Source organism: Giraffa tippelskirchi, chromosome 1 (assembly GCF_054371585.1).
Source record: "Giraffa tippelskirchi isolate mGirTip1 chromosome 1, T2T-mGirTip1v1.2.pri, whole genome shotgun sequence".
In the NCBI taxonomy this organism is placed as follows: Eukaryota; Metazoa; Chordata; class Mammalia; order Artiodactyla; family Giraffidae; genus Giraffa; species Giraffa tippelskirchi.
Window position 1 is genome coordinate 109,675,069 of NC_137275.1, and position 18,357 is coordinate 109,693,425.

General features: G+C 50.8%; 1 protein-coding gene and 1 long non-coding RNA gene across 3 annotated transcripts in view; one reads left to right on the forward strand and one right to left on the reverse strand.

Annotated features, from left to right (window-relative positions):
- Nucleotides 1-18,357, reverse strand: part of LOC145505810 (uncharacterized) — a 118,825-nt gene that overhangs the window by 12,624 nt on the left and 87,844 nt on the right. The window contains exons 29-34 of one of the 2 annotated variants that reach the window (XM_081488728.1): nt 17,140-17,363; nt 15,136-15,367; nt 8,688-8,909; nt 6,240-6,389; nt 3,290-3,513; nt 1,286-1,517 (exon numbers count right to left, since the gene is read on the reverse strand). In XM_081488728.1, coding sequence (XP_081344854.1) covers nt 1,286-1,517; nt 3,290-3,513; nt 6,240-6,389; nt 8,688-8,909; nt 15,136-15,367; nt 17,140-17,363 — 1,284 coding nt within the window. The remainder of the gene's footprint in view (nt 1-1,285; nt 1,518-3,289; nt 3,514-6,239; nt 6,390-8,687; nt 8,910-15,135; nt 15,368-17,139; nt 17,364-18,357) is intronic. The other variant, XM_081488738.1, reaches the window with a different exon arrangement.
- On the forward strand, nt 8,911-15,932 carry LOC145506935 (uncharacterized). The gene is made up of 2 exons (XR_014054454.1): nt 8,911-10,478; nt 12,857-15,932. It is a non-coding gene; the product is annotated as an uncharacterized LOC145506935 (long non-coding RNA).

The window sequence follows — 18,357 nt, forward strand, 5'->3', positions numbered from 1 at the left end:
TTGTAACTGCACAGTGATAACAATAATTCAAACTTAGTGCTATGGGGGAAAAACACCATTTAATGAGACATGAAGACAAAGCAGAAACCCGACTAAGGGGACACACGCTGTGGACCCCAGACTGCTATGACCAGAGCAAGTGGGAGGACGGGGGAGGGGAGATGGATGGGTAAACTACAGCCTCGGGGGGGTGCGGTTGTGGGAAGCTGGGGTCTGGATTGATGACAACGAAGCAGACAACAGGATGAGACAGGAAATCAAAACCAACGATGAAAGCAGACACACCGTCAGAGAACTCCAGCAACAAGAAAAAATATACAGAACTGTTCTTTTACAAATACTCGGAAAGAAATCAAGCATGAAACCACAGAGAAATCGTCAAAGAATACACACTATCAACTAATTGGCCAGTGATGCATATTATAAAACCAATGTGTCAAAAGACCACAAAATAGACCAGTTATCACTTCACATGCTGCTAAAATGATTCACAGTTAATTTAATTATATGCTGACTAACAATGCAGCTAACATGAAATGGGTGGTAACAAAAAAAGTGATAATACAAGTGCAGTTACAAAGCAGAGTGTTGTAGACATGATTTCACAGGGTAAACAGCAATGCGCTCAGGAAACCTAAGCTAAACATGGAAGAAAGCAGGAACATGCGCTTCAGAGCTGCACACTCTGTCACCAAAAGCCCTAGGTCGTCATCCCATTTTTAGACTCAGAAGAGTGAGGAAGCCCAACTTCTTCCCTGGGGCCCTGGGGCACCAGGCTTTTAACCTGGTTTCACACCCAGAGCTGGCCTGAGCGTGCAGCCAGGTCCAGCAGCAAGCAGACCAGTTTAGATTCTTGGTTTTGTTCCCACCGCATGGCCTGCAGCCTGCAGCCAGGTATCCCCAATGAAAAATGTGCTGCGTGGGTCTCACACGCCAGGAGAGCTGCCTATGGTTACTTTCACAAGGCTGTCTACTCGGTGACAACAGCAACTTCCCTGCACCTGCTGTGTCCAGCACAGGCCGGGCCCAACGTTACAGAGGCAGGCCCTGGCTGAGTTCATGATGACGTGCTAAGCCGGTGGTCCAAATATCAAGACTAATTTGTTGCTGTGCGAGTATGGAATGATTAAAGACTAGGCAGTTTTTAAAAATCTTAGACCTCTAAGCGTAGCAAATGTACCTGAGTTTCTTCTGGGTAAAAACAGAAAAAACAAAAAACAAACAAACAAAAAAGAAAGCCAGTGTGCTGGGGGAGGGACGTGGCAGGGAGGAGGCAGACACATACCAGAGTCTTGATGTCCCGCTGGTCTACTTTCCGCGCCGAGCTGTGCCGCCTCCTTGGGGGCTTGGCGCGCCCACTGCTGGGCGGGCAGGAGCTGGCGAGCGAGGAGGCGGGACACAGGTTGAGGGAGCTCGAGGATTTACAACAACGAAGGTTGCCTAAGCTCCCCTTGCCCACCCTGCTCTCAGTATCCTCGGCCCGCTGCTCCGTGTTCTCCTTCTCTTCTTCGATCAACCTAAAATAGAATAAAACCCGTCACCTGCCTTTGTCAGCAGAGGAACGTGTCTGGACAACAAATGTGGGCTTGCATTCTGTGTCACGATTAGCATATTCCAGGAACAGTTGCTCAATTAACATCTCAGCAAAAAGGTTCAACTTTCCCTCTTTTCAATATTCTCAAACTTAGAATAACTTATCCTTGAGTCTTACAAAGTGGCCCCTGATCATTCTCGTTTGATTTGACTGGTTTACTCTAACATTCTGACGGGGCCTGGGTGGCGCCTCTCTCCCTGTGAGGAGATAACCTGAAGTTGACAACCTTTACCTTCCCTGCTCTCAGGGCAGAGATGCACGGCAGTGCCTCAAGTCTATTCCGCTGGGAATCAGGAACTCTGTACAATCAAAACAGTGAGCCACGAACAAGCTGGAGTTTCTAAACACAAGTCTCTAGACCAGATGAAGTGCTGAATTGATTTTTTTATTTTTTAGGTTGTCTATGTACAAATGCATCACTTGATGAAGTTCTCCACCAGCTTTGTGTGAGTTTCTGGACTCATGTCAATGTGCTGCATTAACCTAGAATTCACAGTTACTGCTCTTCTCCCCTAATGTCTCGCGGATGATGTTATATAGCAGTTTAAATATTCGATTATGCATATAACATGATTTTCAAAATAAAATACAAGATTCTCGCAGGTCGTCACCTCTCCAGTTTCACTTCTCCTTATACACCCTGAAAGTTTTTCACTGTTGATAACAAGTTGATGGAAAGAATTTACCATTTACCTCAAGTCAACATGTTACCTAAGGAAAAATCACTTTTACCTGACAACATGCTGTAAAAATAAACATATTAATATGTAACCGTTCCGTATTTCCTGGGGGAGGGGGAAAGACAATCTTTCTGAGCTGTCTGTGCTCAAACACGGCCCACAAAGCAGTCTGTCTCAGCGTCAAACGTGCAGGCGGCACCACCTGCGTTTGCTGGTTGTGCCCTTCACCCCTGCCTTTCCCCCGGGCCCCCCGCACTCGGCTGACAGGAACGGGCACCTCGGCCTGGGCTGACGTGACAAGAACAGTCTGAGCAGCAGCTCTGCCAGGTCCTGTGCAGGGTCACCGGCCTGTGGCCACTCTGAACGTGGACAAGGGACAGGAGGCAGAGCTGTGCGGGTGCGGCACCAGGCTGGCCTCGGGGCCCCCAGCCACCTGGCCGCACCCAGACCCAAGGCCCCTGCTCGCCATGAGGCGGGCCTTTGGATTCTATCCCGTTTGTAAACTGTTATAACAGCCCAGACGGTGTCTACAGAAAACATCTCACAGACACTGATGAGTTGAGAAGAACTCAAACACATGTCCTTGGACCACTGTCGTACAACAAGCCAATCTTCACACTGTATTAAGTTCAAAAGGAAAATGCAGATCTGAGGGGGAATTTGCCACCCCAAAACCCCAGCTTTTCTGTTTCAGGTGGCTTTTCACCAGAATGTGGGAGGCTCCGAGGGACACACGAGGGCGAACCTTCAGTGCTGGAGGGTGCACGGGCCGCAGGGGACACTGTCACGGCACCTCACCCACCTTGGGGCTCAGAGCTGGTGGGGGGACACCCCACAACGCCCCCCACAGCCCTGGCTGACTGAGCTCTATAATCAAGGGCAATCTCAGAACTGAAAATTCTTGAAGCAGACTTGAAGTCAGTTTCCTTACTATGGAACACTCAGCCTTCTCTAAGGAGAAGACAGCTCCTCAGAGAAGCCGAGTTTCTGGGGAGCTCGGCTCGGGCTCACCCACCGGATCTCTTCGTTGATGGTGTCCAGCTGCTCCTGAAGCATCACAGTCAGAGTCTCGGCATCGCCCTGCCCGCTGGGCGACAGCAGAGCGGCCGAGCTGAAGAGGGTGGCCCTGTCGCCCCCGCCGTCAGACAAGTCTGCGTCACTCTCGAACGCCTGGGCCACGTTGGCCGGCACGCTGGCTTGCTGCGCGCGCTCCCAGTCCTTTTCCTTCAGGGTCTGCACCTGGGCACGAGAGGACCACGTCTCGTCAGCGACATTCAGGGCAGCTCAAGTCTATCAGGAACTGAACACAAGTTTACATGGAAGCCCCAACTGTGGATAAACGGGCCATGCTTATGAGACACTGCCATCTCTTAAGCGAGCAGTACTGAAGAAACAGGCAGGAGGAGAATCCACTTCCTAGATGGCCTGGTGACATTCAGGTCTTAGCGTGGATGGGAGGCAATCCTATGAGGTTATTCACAAGGGTGGGCCGATGGAGTCAGAGACAAAGTCCGAAAATTACAACAATACATCTGTGCCTCCATCAGCCAGGCTGAAGGAAAATAAGAAAAAGAAATCCTTCAGCTCCGCAGCCTCTGGGTCCACCTCAGCGGTCACCACTTGTGTTACTCACCGAGGAGCGCCATCCTCGCAGGTCCCCAGCCCTCCGTTTTCCAGGCTGGTCTGAACACGCACAGACAGGCGCAAGCAGGGCCAGCAGGGCTGGGAGGGCCAGCCCCCCGCGGGGCTCCTCCCGGGGCGCAGGCCCGCGGGCTGTTCTGGGGGACGGCCCCTCACACCGCAAGGCGGCTCTGTCACCAGAGACGTGCGGGAGAGGGCCTGCTGGGCTCCGAGCCGCCCTCCAGCTCTCACACCTCACACCCTTCTCTCTGGCACATCTCCCCCCGGCCCACTCTCACCCAGGTCCTGCCTTCTTTCCCAGACGTGACCTCAAAGCAGCCGAGGGGCAGCCTCGAGGTGCTGGCTTGCTGGCTCCCTGTCCCCCGTGGCCAGCGCCCTCGCCCCTGTCTTCGTCACGACCCCTCCCCAGGGCTGGGCCACCCCCTGCACTGGCTCCAGGACCACCTGCCATCATTCCTGCTCCTCTCCAGCGAACCAGCTGCATATGGCTTCACCCCCATCAGCTCAGCCAGCACGTCCTCTCCCTTCTCTCACCTTAAAATCGCACAAAGGGAACCAGCAGATTCCTCCTCCAGGGCTCCCTGCAGCGCCCACTGAGGGTCTCTGAGAGCTCCCTGGGAGAGGCCTCTACTGTCCCCCTCCCCGCCCAGTCTCCAGCTCTCTGCAAGCAGGCGGTGTGCCCCGCTCGCAGGGCAGCTCCCAGGGAGCTCTGAGGAACCCATGTTACCAAGCCCCCTCCTCTCCTTGCCCTCCCCCCACCCCAAGCATGTCTCTCCCTGGGCACCAGGCCCCGTCCTCCCTGGGGTTACTAGTCAGTCCCTTGCGCCCCTTCTCAACCTTGGAATGCGAGGCACCCCACAGCTCTACCCTTGCACCCCCTATCTCTCCACGGGCACCTGCCTGGTGACTTTACCTTGTCTGTGCCTTTAAACACCATCTGTATGCCCACGACCCAAGTCCACCTTGAGCTGAGTGAGGCCTCTCCTGGATCCAGGCCGGAACACTCAGCTGCTGACCTCACAGGTCCCCTGGACACCCCATGGGCTCATCCACCTCAACAGGGCTGAGGCCCGTCTCTTAGCTCCCTGCCCTGACAGCCCTCCTCAGCTCAGGAAACAGGCTCTGGCCTCGAGCTGCTCAGGCCTGAGCCCGGGGTCCTCCCTGATGCGGCCCTCTCTCTCCCTTATCTCCGCTTGTTGACACGACCCTTGATCTATCTCCGAGTGGCTACTTCTCTTCCGGCCTCCGGGTCTCTGTTCCAGGTCACCCTCCTGGTGTCACCTCGCTGGCCACCCTGTTCACACACGATCGTCCCCCCTCCTCTTAGACAACTCGGGCACTCTGGTCTCCTTCCCCTGCTCATTACTGTCCGACAGGCTGCGTGGGTTTAAAAACGGGTCCACAAATTCTTCCATCCTCCTCCCTTCAAGAGGCAGAGGGGGCAACTCCTGCTCAGCCCCTGAGCGAGGCAGGACTTCGCAGCTCACTCTCGCAAACAGAACTGAAGGTGTGCGGCTTCCGAGACCGGGGCGCGAAAGGCCCCGGGCTACATCCCGCGCTCTCGCTCTCAGAGGGTGTTCTGAGGAAAGCCAGGCCATGAAGAGGTCCACACGGCAGGGACCTGGGCCTGTCCCCACCAGCCAGGTGAGTCTGAAAGCCTGCCATCCAGCCCTGGGGGGCCTTCCCATGTTTGCGTCCTCAGGAGGCCCTGAACCAGGCCCACCTGCTGCAAAGCACAGAAACTGGACTGTGACCTGCTCACTGGGAAGTCACTAAGCTTTGCAGTGATTTGTTACATGGCAGTGGATAAAGAACGCACACGGTTTTTAATTCACTGCTGGAGTCCTAGTTCTGACGATGTCTGGCCCAAACTAGCTGCTCACTGAACATGGCAGCTCAAAACACAGACATGTATGAAAAATTACATGCCATAAATGAGGCGAAAATACAAAGGTACTTAAACTTCCAATGAGAATTCTTCTCACTATAAAATGATGGGTATGTGTATCCATTTACTCGCAGGATGATTTCAATCAAAACGGTGCTAATTAGTACTGTGCTGGGCCTCACAGTAGGCCACAAGTTATCAAAATTGGTTCTTTTAAGAAAAAAAAGCATGCCTTAAAAGGAAACTCGTAGCCAGAAAAAGGAAAATGGGAAGACATAAAGCGATCTATCAACGCTTTGTTCCAAAACCATTTCAGGACCACAGTGTGAGGGGGCAGGTGCCTTACAACGTGGGAGTCACATGAAAAGGTGTTTACCTTCCTTCCTCAGGAATTCACCACTATAAAAGTCAGACACAGTTCAGTAAAAGCCGTTACCTGTCGATGCATAGAATCCTTATCTGCGATTTCATTTTCAAGTTTATCATTGAGGTCGTCGTGCACAGAGGTGGCTTCGCGCTGGGCGGCAAGGTAGCATCTCTCAAGGGTAGTGATTCGCACCTCCACGTCCGTGTTCTGGACCATGGCCTACACCGGGCATTGCAGAGTAGAAAAGGTAAGTCATTATCATGGAACATTCCGATACACGTACGCGTAAAAAAGTTGGACTAAATCCTAAGTTTCAACTCAAAAATAAAGTTAGCGTCCTCAAAATTAAAGTCCTAGACACGGCAGTTTCCTCGGACGTGAGCAAAAACGTGCCTACTTAAAATGTCACATTTGCCACGATTGGCACCCATATGTCTGTATTAACGTTCTGTCTGGCCACTCGGTTTCCCAAGCTTCTCTTCAACATAATCAACCCAAACAGCAAAGAGTATACTAAACTACCCTGTTATTGCATGAATTCCAGGAGGAATGGTATCTGGCATGAAGTCACGACCTCTGTCTGCTACACCACACAGGCGGACTGGATCCACAAGAGGGAGGGACCTTCGACAGATCCAACAGGGACCTCTGAGGCTCGTTTCCTCGGGTAAAAGTCGGAAAACTCTCATGCAATTTCCTCAGAATTCAAGTAATAGTAATGAGTGGAAACAGAAGTCAAAGTTTAACACAACTGGAAGCAGCCTTCTCAAGCCTAATTCTTCTAAAGCAGACTTACACCACATGTATGAAAGGGTCAAACCAGGACCAGAACTTGCTGCTGGTGCAACTCCCGTCCGCCAGGTCAAAATCCACTGCAGGTCCCTCCGTAGTCGACTACTAAGTAACCAATGTGGGCAAAGGCCTGACATTAAAAGTGAAAGGTCTCAAGGCCGCTTTTCCCAGAATTCTCTACATATTGAACTCTGCCACCTAATCTCCTCCTGTTGCCAAAGAGTAGTGGGAAAAGGTTATACAAGCGTGCAAATATTCTGTTTTGAGTTCTCACCTTGAGCTCTCACAGAGAATTACTCACACCAAGCTACTAAACAAGGACACCTGCTGTAGCACATGTCGGAGGGGTTCTGTCTGAGACGGTCTCACGGGGGAGGGGTGGGGCAGGGTGGGCGCTGTCTGCCTGCCTACAAAGGAGAGGTGAGGCTCACAGGAGGAGGCCCGAACCCTCAGCACTCTTCTCTTTTCACAATGACCGTTAGGCAGTTTCTCATCAATCATGACAGCCGCAGACACGACCACCAGAAACATCATGACTCTACATGGTTACACAGCACGGGCCTGAGGCTCTGAGGGTGAGCAAACGCCACTCGACCTGTCTGACCGCCGGTATCAATGTCACACATCCCCTCAAGGAGCAGAACCTCAGAAAACTAGAGAAGACGGCCAGGCAAGCTGCCTCAGCAGGGGCCACACAGCGGGCTCCCATCTCTCCGAGAGAACGGGCTCCACAGACGTCACCAGACTCGCCTGAGTGAACCCGAAGGAAATTTCAGCATCATCAGGTATACATTCGACAGGCAGGTGGGGGGGATGAACTGGGAGACTGGGGTTGACGTATGTACACTACTGAGACTATGCGTAAAGTCAACAACGAGTAAGGACCTACTCTACAGCACAGGGCAGTCTACTCAGGGCTCTGTGGTGAAGTAAATGGGTAGGAAATCTAAAAAGAGGGATATATGTAGACACACACACACGTATATATATATATATATATATATATATATATATATAAATATAAATATAAATATAAATATAAATATATATATATATATGACGGATTCACTTTGCTGTACAGCAGACATTGACACAGCAGTGTAAAGCAACTGCTAACTGCTAAGTCGCTTCGGTCGTGTCCGACTCTGTGCGACCCCACAGACGGTAGCCCACCAGGCTCCCCTGTCCCTGGGATTCTCCAGGCAAGAATACTGGAGTGGGTTGCCATTTCCTTCTCCAGTGTATCAAAGGGAAAAGTGAAAGTGAAGTCGCTCAGTTGTGTCCGACTCTTAGCGACCCCATGGACTGTAGCCTACCAGGCTCCTCCATCCATGGGATTTTCCAGGCAAGAGTACTGGAGTGGGGTACCATTGCCTTCTCCAAGAAAAAGGAAAGCAACTAGACTCCAATAAATGAATGAATGGATGAATGAATTTTTCAAAGAGGAACACACTGGGCACCCTAGAACTTGTAGAAATGAGGAGTCCACACCCAGGGTGAGCACAGCGCTAGGGATGCCCTCGTGTTGCTCCACTGCCAATGGACCGCCTGGACCAGGCCTCTTCTACCCCAGAGATCTCGACGCAGAGGCGGGGAGGCCGCCAGTCGCGGTCTCGCCAGCGCTCTGTGCTCCTACTCACGCAGCCATCCCAAAGCTCAGATCAGCCGGAGAACAAGGGACCCACATTCCACCTCAGGACAACAGACACGTCCGCTGTCACTCACTTCGCGGACATCCCGCTGTGGTTGTCTGTTCGCTTCCTCGGACGCGAGGAGCTCCTTCCTGGCCGTGTCCGGGTCCTCCTCCGGCTCTCTCACGTAGGCAGAGAGGTTTGCCAGGCACTCCTTCGACTGGCTCTGCTCCCCTGACTGCCTCTCGATGACCTCCTGGAGCTCGATCACCTTAGCCAGGTCTTCCTCGTGGCTTGGGGAGCCGTCGGAGGATCTCTAAGGGGGAAAGGAAGCCTTAGACAGACAGCCTTGTTTTGGGAGGGAGGGAACACAGCATTTCCGGGCAATCGGTGAGGTCAAAACTTTCTTCTGCACTCTGGGAGCTCACACGACCCTCACGGCCACTCAGATCTACATGGTGCATTGCTGACAGGTCCCAACAGCCCCGCACAGACTGGATGGTAAGGCGAGAACCAGACAGAGAGCGAGACCGAGGACTTGCCTTTCCATTGGTGCTTGGCATGTTTACTTGCTCGGGATTTACATCAAGCACCCCGTCCGTTAGTAGCTTTCCCCAGTTATTCTGCTCTTTAAGAATCATCTGCTAAACGTGAAGTCCACCGGACTTTAGGAAGCATCACTACGAACAAAGCTAGTGGAGCTGATGGAATTCCAGCTGAGCTATCTCAAATCCTGAAAGATGATGCTGTGAAAGTGCTATATTCAATATGCCAGCAAATATGGAAAACTCAGCGGTGGCCACAGGACTGGAAATGGTCAGTTTTCATCCCAATCCCAAAGAAAGGCAATGCCAAAGAATGCTCAAACTACCGCACAATGGCACTCATCTCACGTGCTAGTAAAGTAATGCTTAAAATTCTCTAAGCCAGGCTTCAGCGATAGGTGAACCGTGAACTTCCAGATGTTCAAGCTGATTTTAGAAAAGGCAGAGGAACCAGAGATCAAATTGCCAATATCTGCTGGATCATCGAAAAAGCAAGAGAGTTCCCGAAAAACATCGATTTCTGCTTTATGGACTATGCCAAACAAAGCCTTTGACTGTGTGGATCACAATCAACTGTGGAAAATTCTGAGAGAGATGGGAATACCAGACCATCTGACCTGTCTCTTGGGAAACCTGTACGCAGGTCAGGAAGCAACAGTTAGAACTGGACATGGAACAACAGACTGGTTCCAAATAGGAAAAGGAGGACGTCAAGGCTGTGTGTCCTTGTCACCCTGCTTATTTAACTTAGACGCAGGGTACATCATGAGAGACGCTGGGCTGGAAGAAACACAAGCTGGAATCGAGACTGCCGGGAGAAACATCAATAACCTCAGATATGCAGATGACACCACCCTTACGGCAGAAAGTGGAAAAGAACTAAAGAGCCTCTTGATGAAAGTGAAAGAGGAGAGTGAAAAAGTTGGCTTAAAGCTCAACGTTCAGAAAACTAAGATCATGGCATCAGGTCCCATCACCTCATGGGAAATAGATGGGGAAACTGTGGAAACAGTGTCAGACTTTATGTTTGGGGGCTCCAAAATCACTGCTGATGGTGACTGCAGCCACGAAACTGAAAGACGCTTACGCCTTGGAAGGAAGGTTTTGGCCAACTTAGATGGCATATTTAAAAGCAGAGACACTACTTTGCCAACAAAAGTCCGTCTAGTCAAGGCTATGGTTTTTCCAGTGGTCGTGTATGGATGTGAGAGTCGGACGGTGAAGAAAGCTGAGCGCCACAGAACTGATGCCTTTGAACTGTGGTGTGGGAGAAGACTCTTGAGAGTCCCTTGGAGTGCAAGGAGATCCGAACAGTCCATCCTAAAGGGGATCAATCCTGGGTGTTCATTGGAAGGACTGATGTTGAAGCTGAAACTCCAACACTTTGGCCACCTCATGCGAAGAGCTGACTCATTGGAAAAGACCCTAATGCTGGGAAGGATTGAGGGCAGGAGGAGAAGGGGACGACAGAGGATGAGATGGCTGGATGGCATCACTGACTCGATGGACATGGGTTTGGGTGGACTCCGGGAGCTGGTGACGGACAGGGAGGCCTGGCGTGCTGCGATTCATGGGGTTGCAAAGATTCGGACACGACTGAGCGACTGAACTCAACTGAAGTCTTCACTAAGAGATACTCTTCTATCAATCTCGAGGGGAGGGAGATGGGAGGGAGGTTCAAAAGGGAGGGGATATATGTGTACCTATGCCTGATTTTTCCTGCGATTTGACAGACAAGAACAAAATTCTGTAAAGCAATTATCCTTCAATTAAAAAATAAGCTAATTGAAAAAAAAAAAAAAGATCTCTCCTGGACGCCCAGCTTTTCCGCTGGTCCTGGGTCTGAGGACAGGAAACAGTGGTGGCAACAGTGTGGGGAACAGATAAACCCCTTCAGGGTCCAGACAGGTCTCACTTATACATGTGGGCGTGTGGTTCAGCCAGGGGAGGTTTTAGGAAGCATGCATGGAAAGTATTTTTATAAACAATGAGTGCGTCGTTTTAACCAACTAACCTGTGGCTTTGTAATGGGATTCTGTAAAGAATACTGATCCACTGCAGCTCCACAGGAGCTTGGTGACAACAAAGTGACTTACTGCAAAATACAGCTGAACTCGTTTAACAGCAGCTGGATAAACTGTGCACTCTCCCCTGATCTCTAACAACCACCCTCAGACAACAGAAGGCTACAAAAGCTAGAAATTATCCACATGGAACTGAAGAGGGATCAATCTCAAATTCAAGTTAAAAGAAGCATTTATAAAAATCAGAAAACAACAAAGAACAGAGCAGGGAAGTGACACACCTGGGCTGACTAGGACTGAATGCAGACAAACACCTGCCTCAAAGTCAGGGACCACGGCCAGGCCCTTCCCCCGGGCCTTGTCCTGAGAAAGGCCTCTGGGTCCCCAGCCTGGCACCCTCCGCCAGGATGGGAGCCCGCCCCACGGGTGCCCACGTGAGTCGGATGGGCAGTACCGTGTCCTCATTTAACAGGAGGGCAAAGCAGGCCACAAAGCGGGCAAGCGGCACACCCAGGTCACCAACCTCAGGGTGACGGAGCTACTCTGCTGTGCCCGGCAGAAGGGTTCCTGGGCACTGAGCTGCCTGAACCGGAGCGCGGCTGCCCAAGTCCTGTGGGAAGGCCCCAGGAGTGCTCCATCAGCGGGCTGGGAGCAGGAGAGGGACAAGGAAGGCCAGCCCTCGGGCCACTGGACTCCAACAACAGGGGCTCATCCAAGTGACCCGAGGGGAGAGGCAGCGAGCTCCCTCCTGAGGCTCCCTCCATCAGGGTTGCTGTGATGGACAGGAGGGCCTCTGGAGGAAAGCGGGATGGACGGCACCACGGTTAAGTGTCCAGGCTCTGATCAGACCAGTCTGCACCGCACCGCTGGGTATGCGAGCCTGGGCACGGTGCCCGGCCTCTCTAAGCCTCAGTGTCCATATCTGCTGAATGGGGATAACAGCAGCCTGGACCTCACCTGGGTGTCTGCGGGATTAGATGACGGGCTCAGAAAGCACTGGACACGGTGCCTGGCACACAGAGTCTCCTGCACACTGCTACCCACCGTCATTAAATTGGCTTCCCCCAAATCTAATATCTATGGCTCTGATTCAGTCATTTCTTTTAAGAAAACACTACGTGGAAATTCCATGGTGGTCCAGAGGTGAGGACTTGGCACTTTCACTTTCACACCGGTCTGATCCCTGGTTGGGGAACTAACATCCCATTAGCTGTGCAGTATGGCCAAAAAAATAAGTAAAGAAAATTTTAAAAATAATAAATACTACTATGTCTATTATAAATAAGCATGAGATGATTAGAAGGCAAACAAGTGGGAGAAAGGCAAACTGTTACAATTGTCCCAACCAATGACCTATTTCCAACAGAACCATCAGTTCAGTTCAGTTCAGTTCAGTTCCGTTCCGTTCAGTCGCTCAGTCGTGTCTGACTCTTTGCGACCCCATGAATTGTAGCACGCCAGGCCTCCCTGTCCATCACTAACTCCCGGAGTCCACCCAAACCCATGTCCATCGAGTCAGTGATGCCATCCAGCCATCTCATCCTCTATTGTCCCCTTCTCCTCCTGCCCCCAATCCTACCCAGCATTAGGGTCTTTTCCAATGAGTCAACTCTTCGCGTGAGGTGGCCAAAGTACTGGAGTTTCAGCTTCAAAATCAGTCCTTCCAATGAACACCCAGGATTGATCTCCTTTAGGATGGATTGATTGCATCATCAGCATATTTTAAGTGGTGGGCGAGTTTCATTACTTCTATTAAAATGTCAATCATCCACCAGTACGTAACCACATAGTGTTCATTCACTAACACGATAAGGACTCTAATACTTCACAGAGAAACAAAGGCATGCTAAATTACTAAATAGTTTACCTTTCGACGATGCTTCCTTAACTCACTAGACTGATAGATGCATGCAAAGAAATGAAGAGAAACCAGATTTATTGCGACTTTGAAGCTAAAAATTCAAGAATCAATATAGGCAAAGACAGTAAAGCAAAAATGACGGCAAACATATAAGTGAGATGTAGATTTAGAGAACATGTAACTGGAAACAGAACAATTTGTTGGACCACATTAGTTAAATAAGCTATTCAAGATTTACTAGAGAAACACTATACATTATTCCTCAGGAAGATACAATTCTATTACAACATCATGATTTGTTAAAGCACAGCACTGTGTACAACAAAGGGCCTTAACAGTTGTCTGTTCTCAGCCAAACCTCTCTATAAGTTAGTTTCTCTTAATAAAAAAAACATGTTATACTTTAAAATAGTAATTTAACTGACGAGGAAGTTGCCGTAATACCTATTTTAACACTGAACAGATCTAACCACCTGTTGGACATTAATGTAAAATCGTTACCTAGAATTTGATTCCAAACTTCTGAAAATAAATTCATTAAAGCAGGTACCCTATGAAAATATGTAAGAATGAAAGCTAGCGTAACAGCAGGTGGAGTCTTCACATTTTATGAACCATAGAAGATACTTTGTAAAAGAGTCTCGTAGAGACATTAAGCATGCAAAAGCTGATGAGATTTACAGTCTCAAATACAAGCACCAACACAGAAAGGATGTTGTGTCAAAAGTCCATTAATTCTACACATAAGAGGATCATTTCTTCAGGTAAGCATAATCTCAGTTATGAATTACACAGGTTCTGTAGTGTATCATCCATCTACATTATGCTTGTAACTGCACAGTGATAACAATAATTCAAACTTAGTGCTATGGGGGAAAAACACCATTTAATGAGACATGAAGACAAAGCAGAAACCCGACTAAGGGGACACACGCTGTGGACCCCAGACTGCTATGACCAGAGCAAGTGGGAGGACGGGGGAGGGGAGATGGATGGGTAAACTACAGCCTCGGGGGGGTGCGGTTGTGGGAAGCTGGGGTCTGGATTGATGACAACGAAGCAGACAACAGGATGAGACAGGAAATCAAAACCAACGATGAAAGCAGACACACCGTCAGAGAACTCCAGCAACAAGAAAAAATATACAGAACTGTTCTTTTACAAATACTCGGAAAGAAATCAAGCATGAAACCACAGAGAAATCGTCAAAGAATACACACTATCAACTAATTGGCCAGTGATGCATATTATAAAACCAATGTGTCAAAAGACCACAAAATAGACCAGTTATCACTTCACATGCTGCTAAAATGATTCACAGTTAATTTAATTATATGCTGACTAACAATGCAGCTAACATGAAATGGGTGGTAACAAAAAAAGTGATAATACAAGTGCAGTTACAAAGCAGAGTGTTGTAGACATGATTTCACAGGGTAAACAGCAATGCGCTCAGGAAACCTAAGCTAAACATGGAAGAAAGCAGGAACATGCGCTTCAGAGCTGCACACTCTGTCACCAAAAGCCCTAGGTCGTCATCCCATTTTTAGACTCAGAAGAGTGAGGAAGCCCAACTTCTTCCCTGGGGCCCTGGGGCACCAGGCTTTTAACCTGGTTTCACACCCAGAGCTGGCCTGAGCGTGCAGCCAGGTCCAGCAGCAAGCAGACCAGTTTAGATTCTTGGTTTTGTTCCCACCGCATGGCCTGCAGCCTGCAGCCAGGTATCCCCAATGAAAAATGTGCTGCGTGGGTCTCACACGCCAGGAGAGCTGCCTATGGTTACTTTCACAAGGCTGTCTACTCGGTGACAACAGCAACTTCCCTGCACCTGCTGTGTCCAGCACAGGCCGGGCCCAACGTTACAGAGGCAGGCCCTGGCTGAGTTCATGATGACGTGCTAAGCCGGTGGTCCAAATATCAAGACTAATTTGTTGCTGTGCGAGTATGGAATGATTAAAGACTAGGCAGTTTTTAAAAATCTTAGACCTCTAAGCGTAGCAAATGTACCTGAGTTTCTTCTGGGTAAAAACAGAAAAAACAAAAAACAAACAAACAAAAAAGAAAGCCAGTGTGCTGGGGGAGGGACGTGGCAGGGAGGAGGCAGACACATACCAGAGTCTTGATGTCCCGCTGGTCTACTTTCCGCGCCGAGCTGTGCCGCCTCCTTGGGGGCTTGGCGCGCCCACTGCTGGGCGGGCAGGAGCTGGCGAGCGAGGAGGCGGGACACAGGTTGAGGGAGCTCGAGGATTTACAACAACGAAGGTTGCCTAAGCTCCCCTTGCCCACCCTGCTCTCAGTATCCTCGGCCCGCTGCTCCGTGTTCTCCTTCTCTTCTTCGATCAACCTAAAATAGAATAAAACCCGTCACCTGCCTTTGTCAGCAGAGGAACGTGTCTGGACAACAAATGTGGGCTTGCATTCTGTGTCACGATTAGCATATTCCAGGAACAGTTGCTCAATTAACATCTCAGCAAAAAGGTTCAACTTTCCCTCTTTTCAATATTCTCAAACTTAGAATAACTTATCCTTGAGTCTTACAAAGTGGCCCCTGATCATTCTCGTTTGATTTGACTGGTTTACTCTAACATTCTGACGGGGCCTGGGTGGCGCCTCTCTCCCTGTGAGGAGATAACCTGAAGTTGACAACCTTTACCTTCCCTGCTCTCAGGGCAGAGATGCACGGCAGTGCCTCAAGTCTATTCCGCTGGGAATCAGGAACTCTGTACAATCAAAACAGTGAGCCACGAACAAGCTGGAGTTTCTAAACACAAGTCTCTAGACCAGATGAAGTGCTGAATTGATTTTTTTATTTTTTAGGTTGTCTATGTACAAATGCATCACTTGATGAAGTTCTCCACCAGCTTTGTGTGAGTTTCTGGACTCATGTCAATGTGCTGCATTAACCTAGAATTCACAGTTACTGCTCTTCTCCCCTAATGTCTCGCGGATGATGTTATATAGCAGTTTAAATATTCGATTATGCATATAACATGATTTTCAAAATAAAATACAAGATTCTCGCAGGTCGTCACCTCTCCAGTTTCACTTCTCCTTATACACCCTGAAAGTTTTTCACTGTTGATAACAAGTTGATGGAAAGAATTTACCATTTACCTCAAGTCAACATGTTACCTAAGGAAAAATCACTTTTACCTGACAACATGCTGTAAAAATAAACATATTAATATGTAACCGTTCCGTATTTCCTGGGGGAGGGGGAAAGACAATCTTTCTGAGCTGTCTGTGCTCAAACACGGCCCACAAAGCAGTCTGTCTCAGCGTCAAACGTGCAGGCGGCACCACCTGCGTTTGCTGGTTGTGCCCTTCACCCCTGCCTTTCCCCCGGGCCCCCCGCACTCGGCTGACAGGAACGGGCACCTCGGCCTGGGCTGACGTGACAAGAACAGTCTGAGCAGCAGCTCTGCCAGGTCCTGTGCAGGGTCACCGGCCTGTGGCCACTCTGAACGTGGACAAGGGACAGGAGGCAGAGCTGTGCGGGTGCGGCACCAGGCTGGCCTCGGGGCCCCCAGCCACCTGGCCGCACCCAGACCCAAGGCCCCTGCTCGCCATGAGGCGGGCCTTTGGATTCTATCCCGTTTGTAAACTGTTATAACAGCCCAGACGGTGTCTACAGAAAACATCTCACAGACACTGATGAGTTGAGAAGAACTCAAACACATGTCCTTGGACCACTGTCGTACAACAAGCCAATCTTCACACTGTATTAAGTTCAAAAGGAAAATGCAGATCTGAGGGGGAATTTGCCACCCCAAAACCCCAGCTTTTCTGTTTCAGGTGGCTTTTCACCAGAATGTGGGAGGCTCCGAGGGACACACGAGGGCGAACCTTCAGTGCTGGAGGGTGCACGGGCCGCAGGGGACACTGTCACGGCACCTCACCCACCTTGGGGCTCAGAGCTGGTGGGGGGACACCCCACAACGCCCCCCACAGCCCTGGCTGACTGAGCTCTATAATCAAGGGCAATCTCAGAACTGAAAATTCTTGAAGCAGACTTGAAGTCAGTTTCCTTACTATGGAACACTCAGCCTTCTCTAAGGAGAAGACAGCTCCTCAGAGAAGCCGAGTTTCTGGGGAGCTCGGCTCGGGCTCACCCACCGGATCTCTTCGTTGATGGTGTCCAGCTGCTCCTGAAGCATCACAGTCAGAGTCTCGGCATCGCCCTGCCCGCTGGGCGACAGCAGAGCGGCCGAGCTGAAGAGGGTGGCCCTGTCGCCCCCGCCGTCAGACAAGTCTGCGTCACTCTCGAACGCCTGGGCCACGTTGGCCGGCACGCTGGCTTGCTGCGCGCGCTCCCAGTCCTTTTCCTTCAGGGTCTGCACCTGGGCACGAGAGGACCACGTCTCGTCAGCGACATTCAGGGCAGCTCAAGTCTATCAGGAACTGAACACAAGTTTACATGGAAGCCCCAACTGTGGATAAACGGGCCATGCTTATGAGACACTGCCATCTCTTAAGCGAGCAGTACTGAAGAAACAGGCAGGAGGAGAATCCACTTCCTAGATGGCCTGGTGACATTCAGGTCTTAGCGTGGATGGGAGGCAATCCTATGAGGTTATTCACAAGGGTGGGCCGATGGAGTCAGAGACAAAGTCCGAAAATTACAACAATACATCTGTGCCTCCATCAGCCAGGCTGAAGGAAAATAAGAAAAAGAAATCCTTCAGCTCCGCAGCCTCTGGGTCCACCTCAGCGGTCACCACTTGTGTTACTCACCGAGGAGCGCCATCCTCGCAGGTCCCCAGCCCTCCGTTTTCCAGGCTGGTCTGAACACGCACAGACAGGCGCAAGCAGGGCCAGCAGGGCTGGGAGGGCCAGCCCCCCGCGGGGCTCCTCCCGGGGCGCAGGCCCGCGGGCTGTTCTGGGGGACGGCCCCTCACACCGCAAGGCGGCTCTGTCACCAGAGACGTGCGGGAGAGGGCCTGCTGGGCTCCGAGCCGCCCTCCAGCTCTCACACCTCACACCCTTCTCTCTGGCACATCTCCCCCCGGCCCACTCTCACCCAGGTCCTGCCTTCTTTCCCAGACGTGACCTCAAAGCAGCCGAGGGGCAGCCTCGAGGTGCTGGCTTGCTGGCTCCCTGTCCCCCGTGGCCAGCGCCCTCGCCCCTGTCTTCGTCACGACCCCTCCCCAGGGCTGGGCCACCCCCTGCACTGGCTCCAGGACCACCTGCCATCATTCCTGCTCCTCTCCAGCGAACCAGCTGCATATGGCTTCACCCCCATCAGCTCAGCCAGCACGTCCTCTCCCTTCTCTCACCTTAAAATCGCACAAAGGGAACCAGCAGATTCCTCCTCCAGGGCTCCCTGCAGCGCCC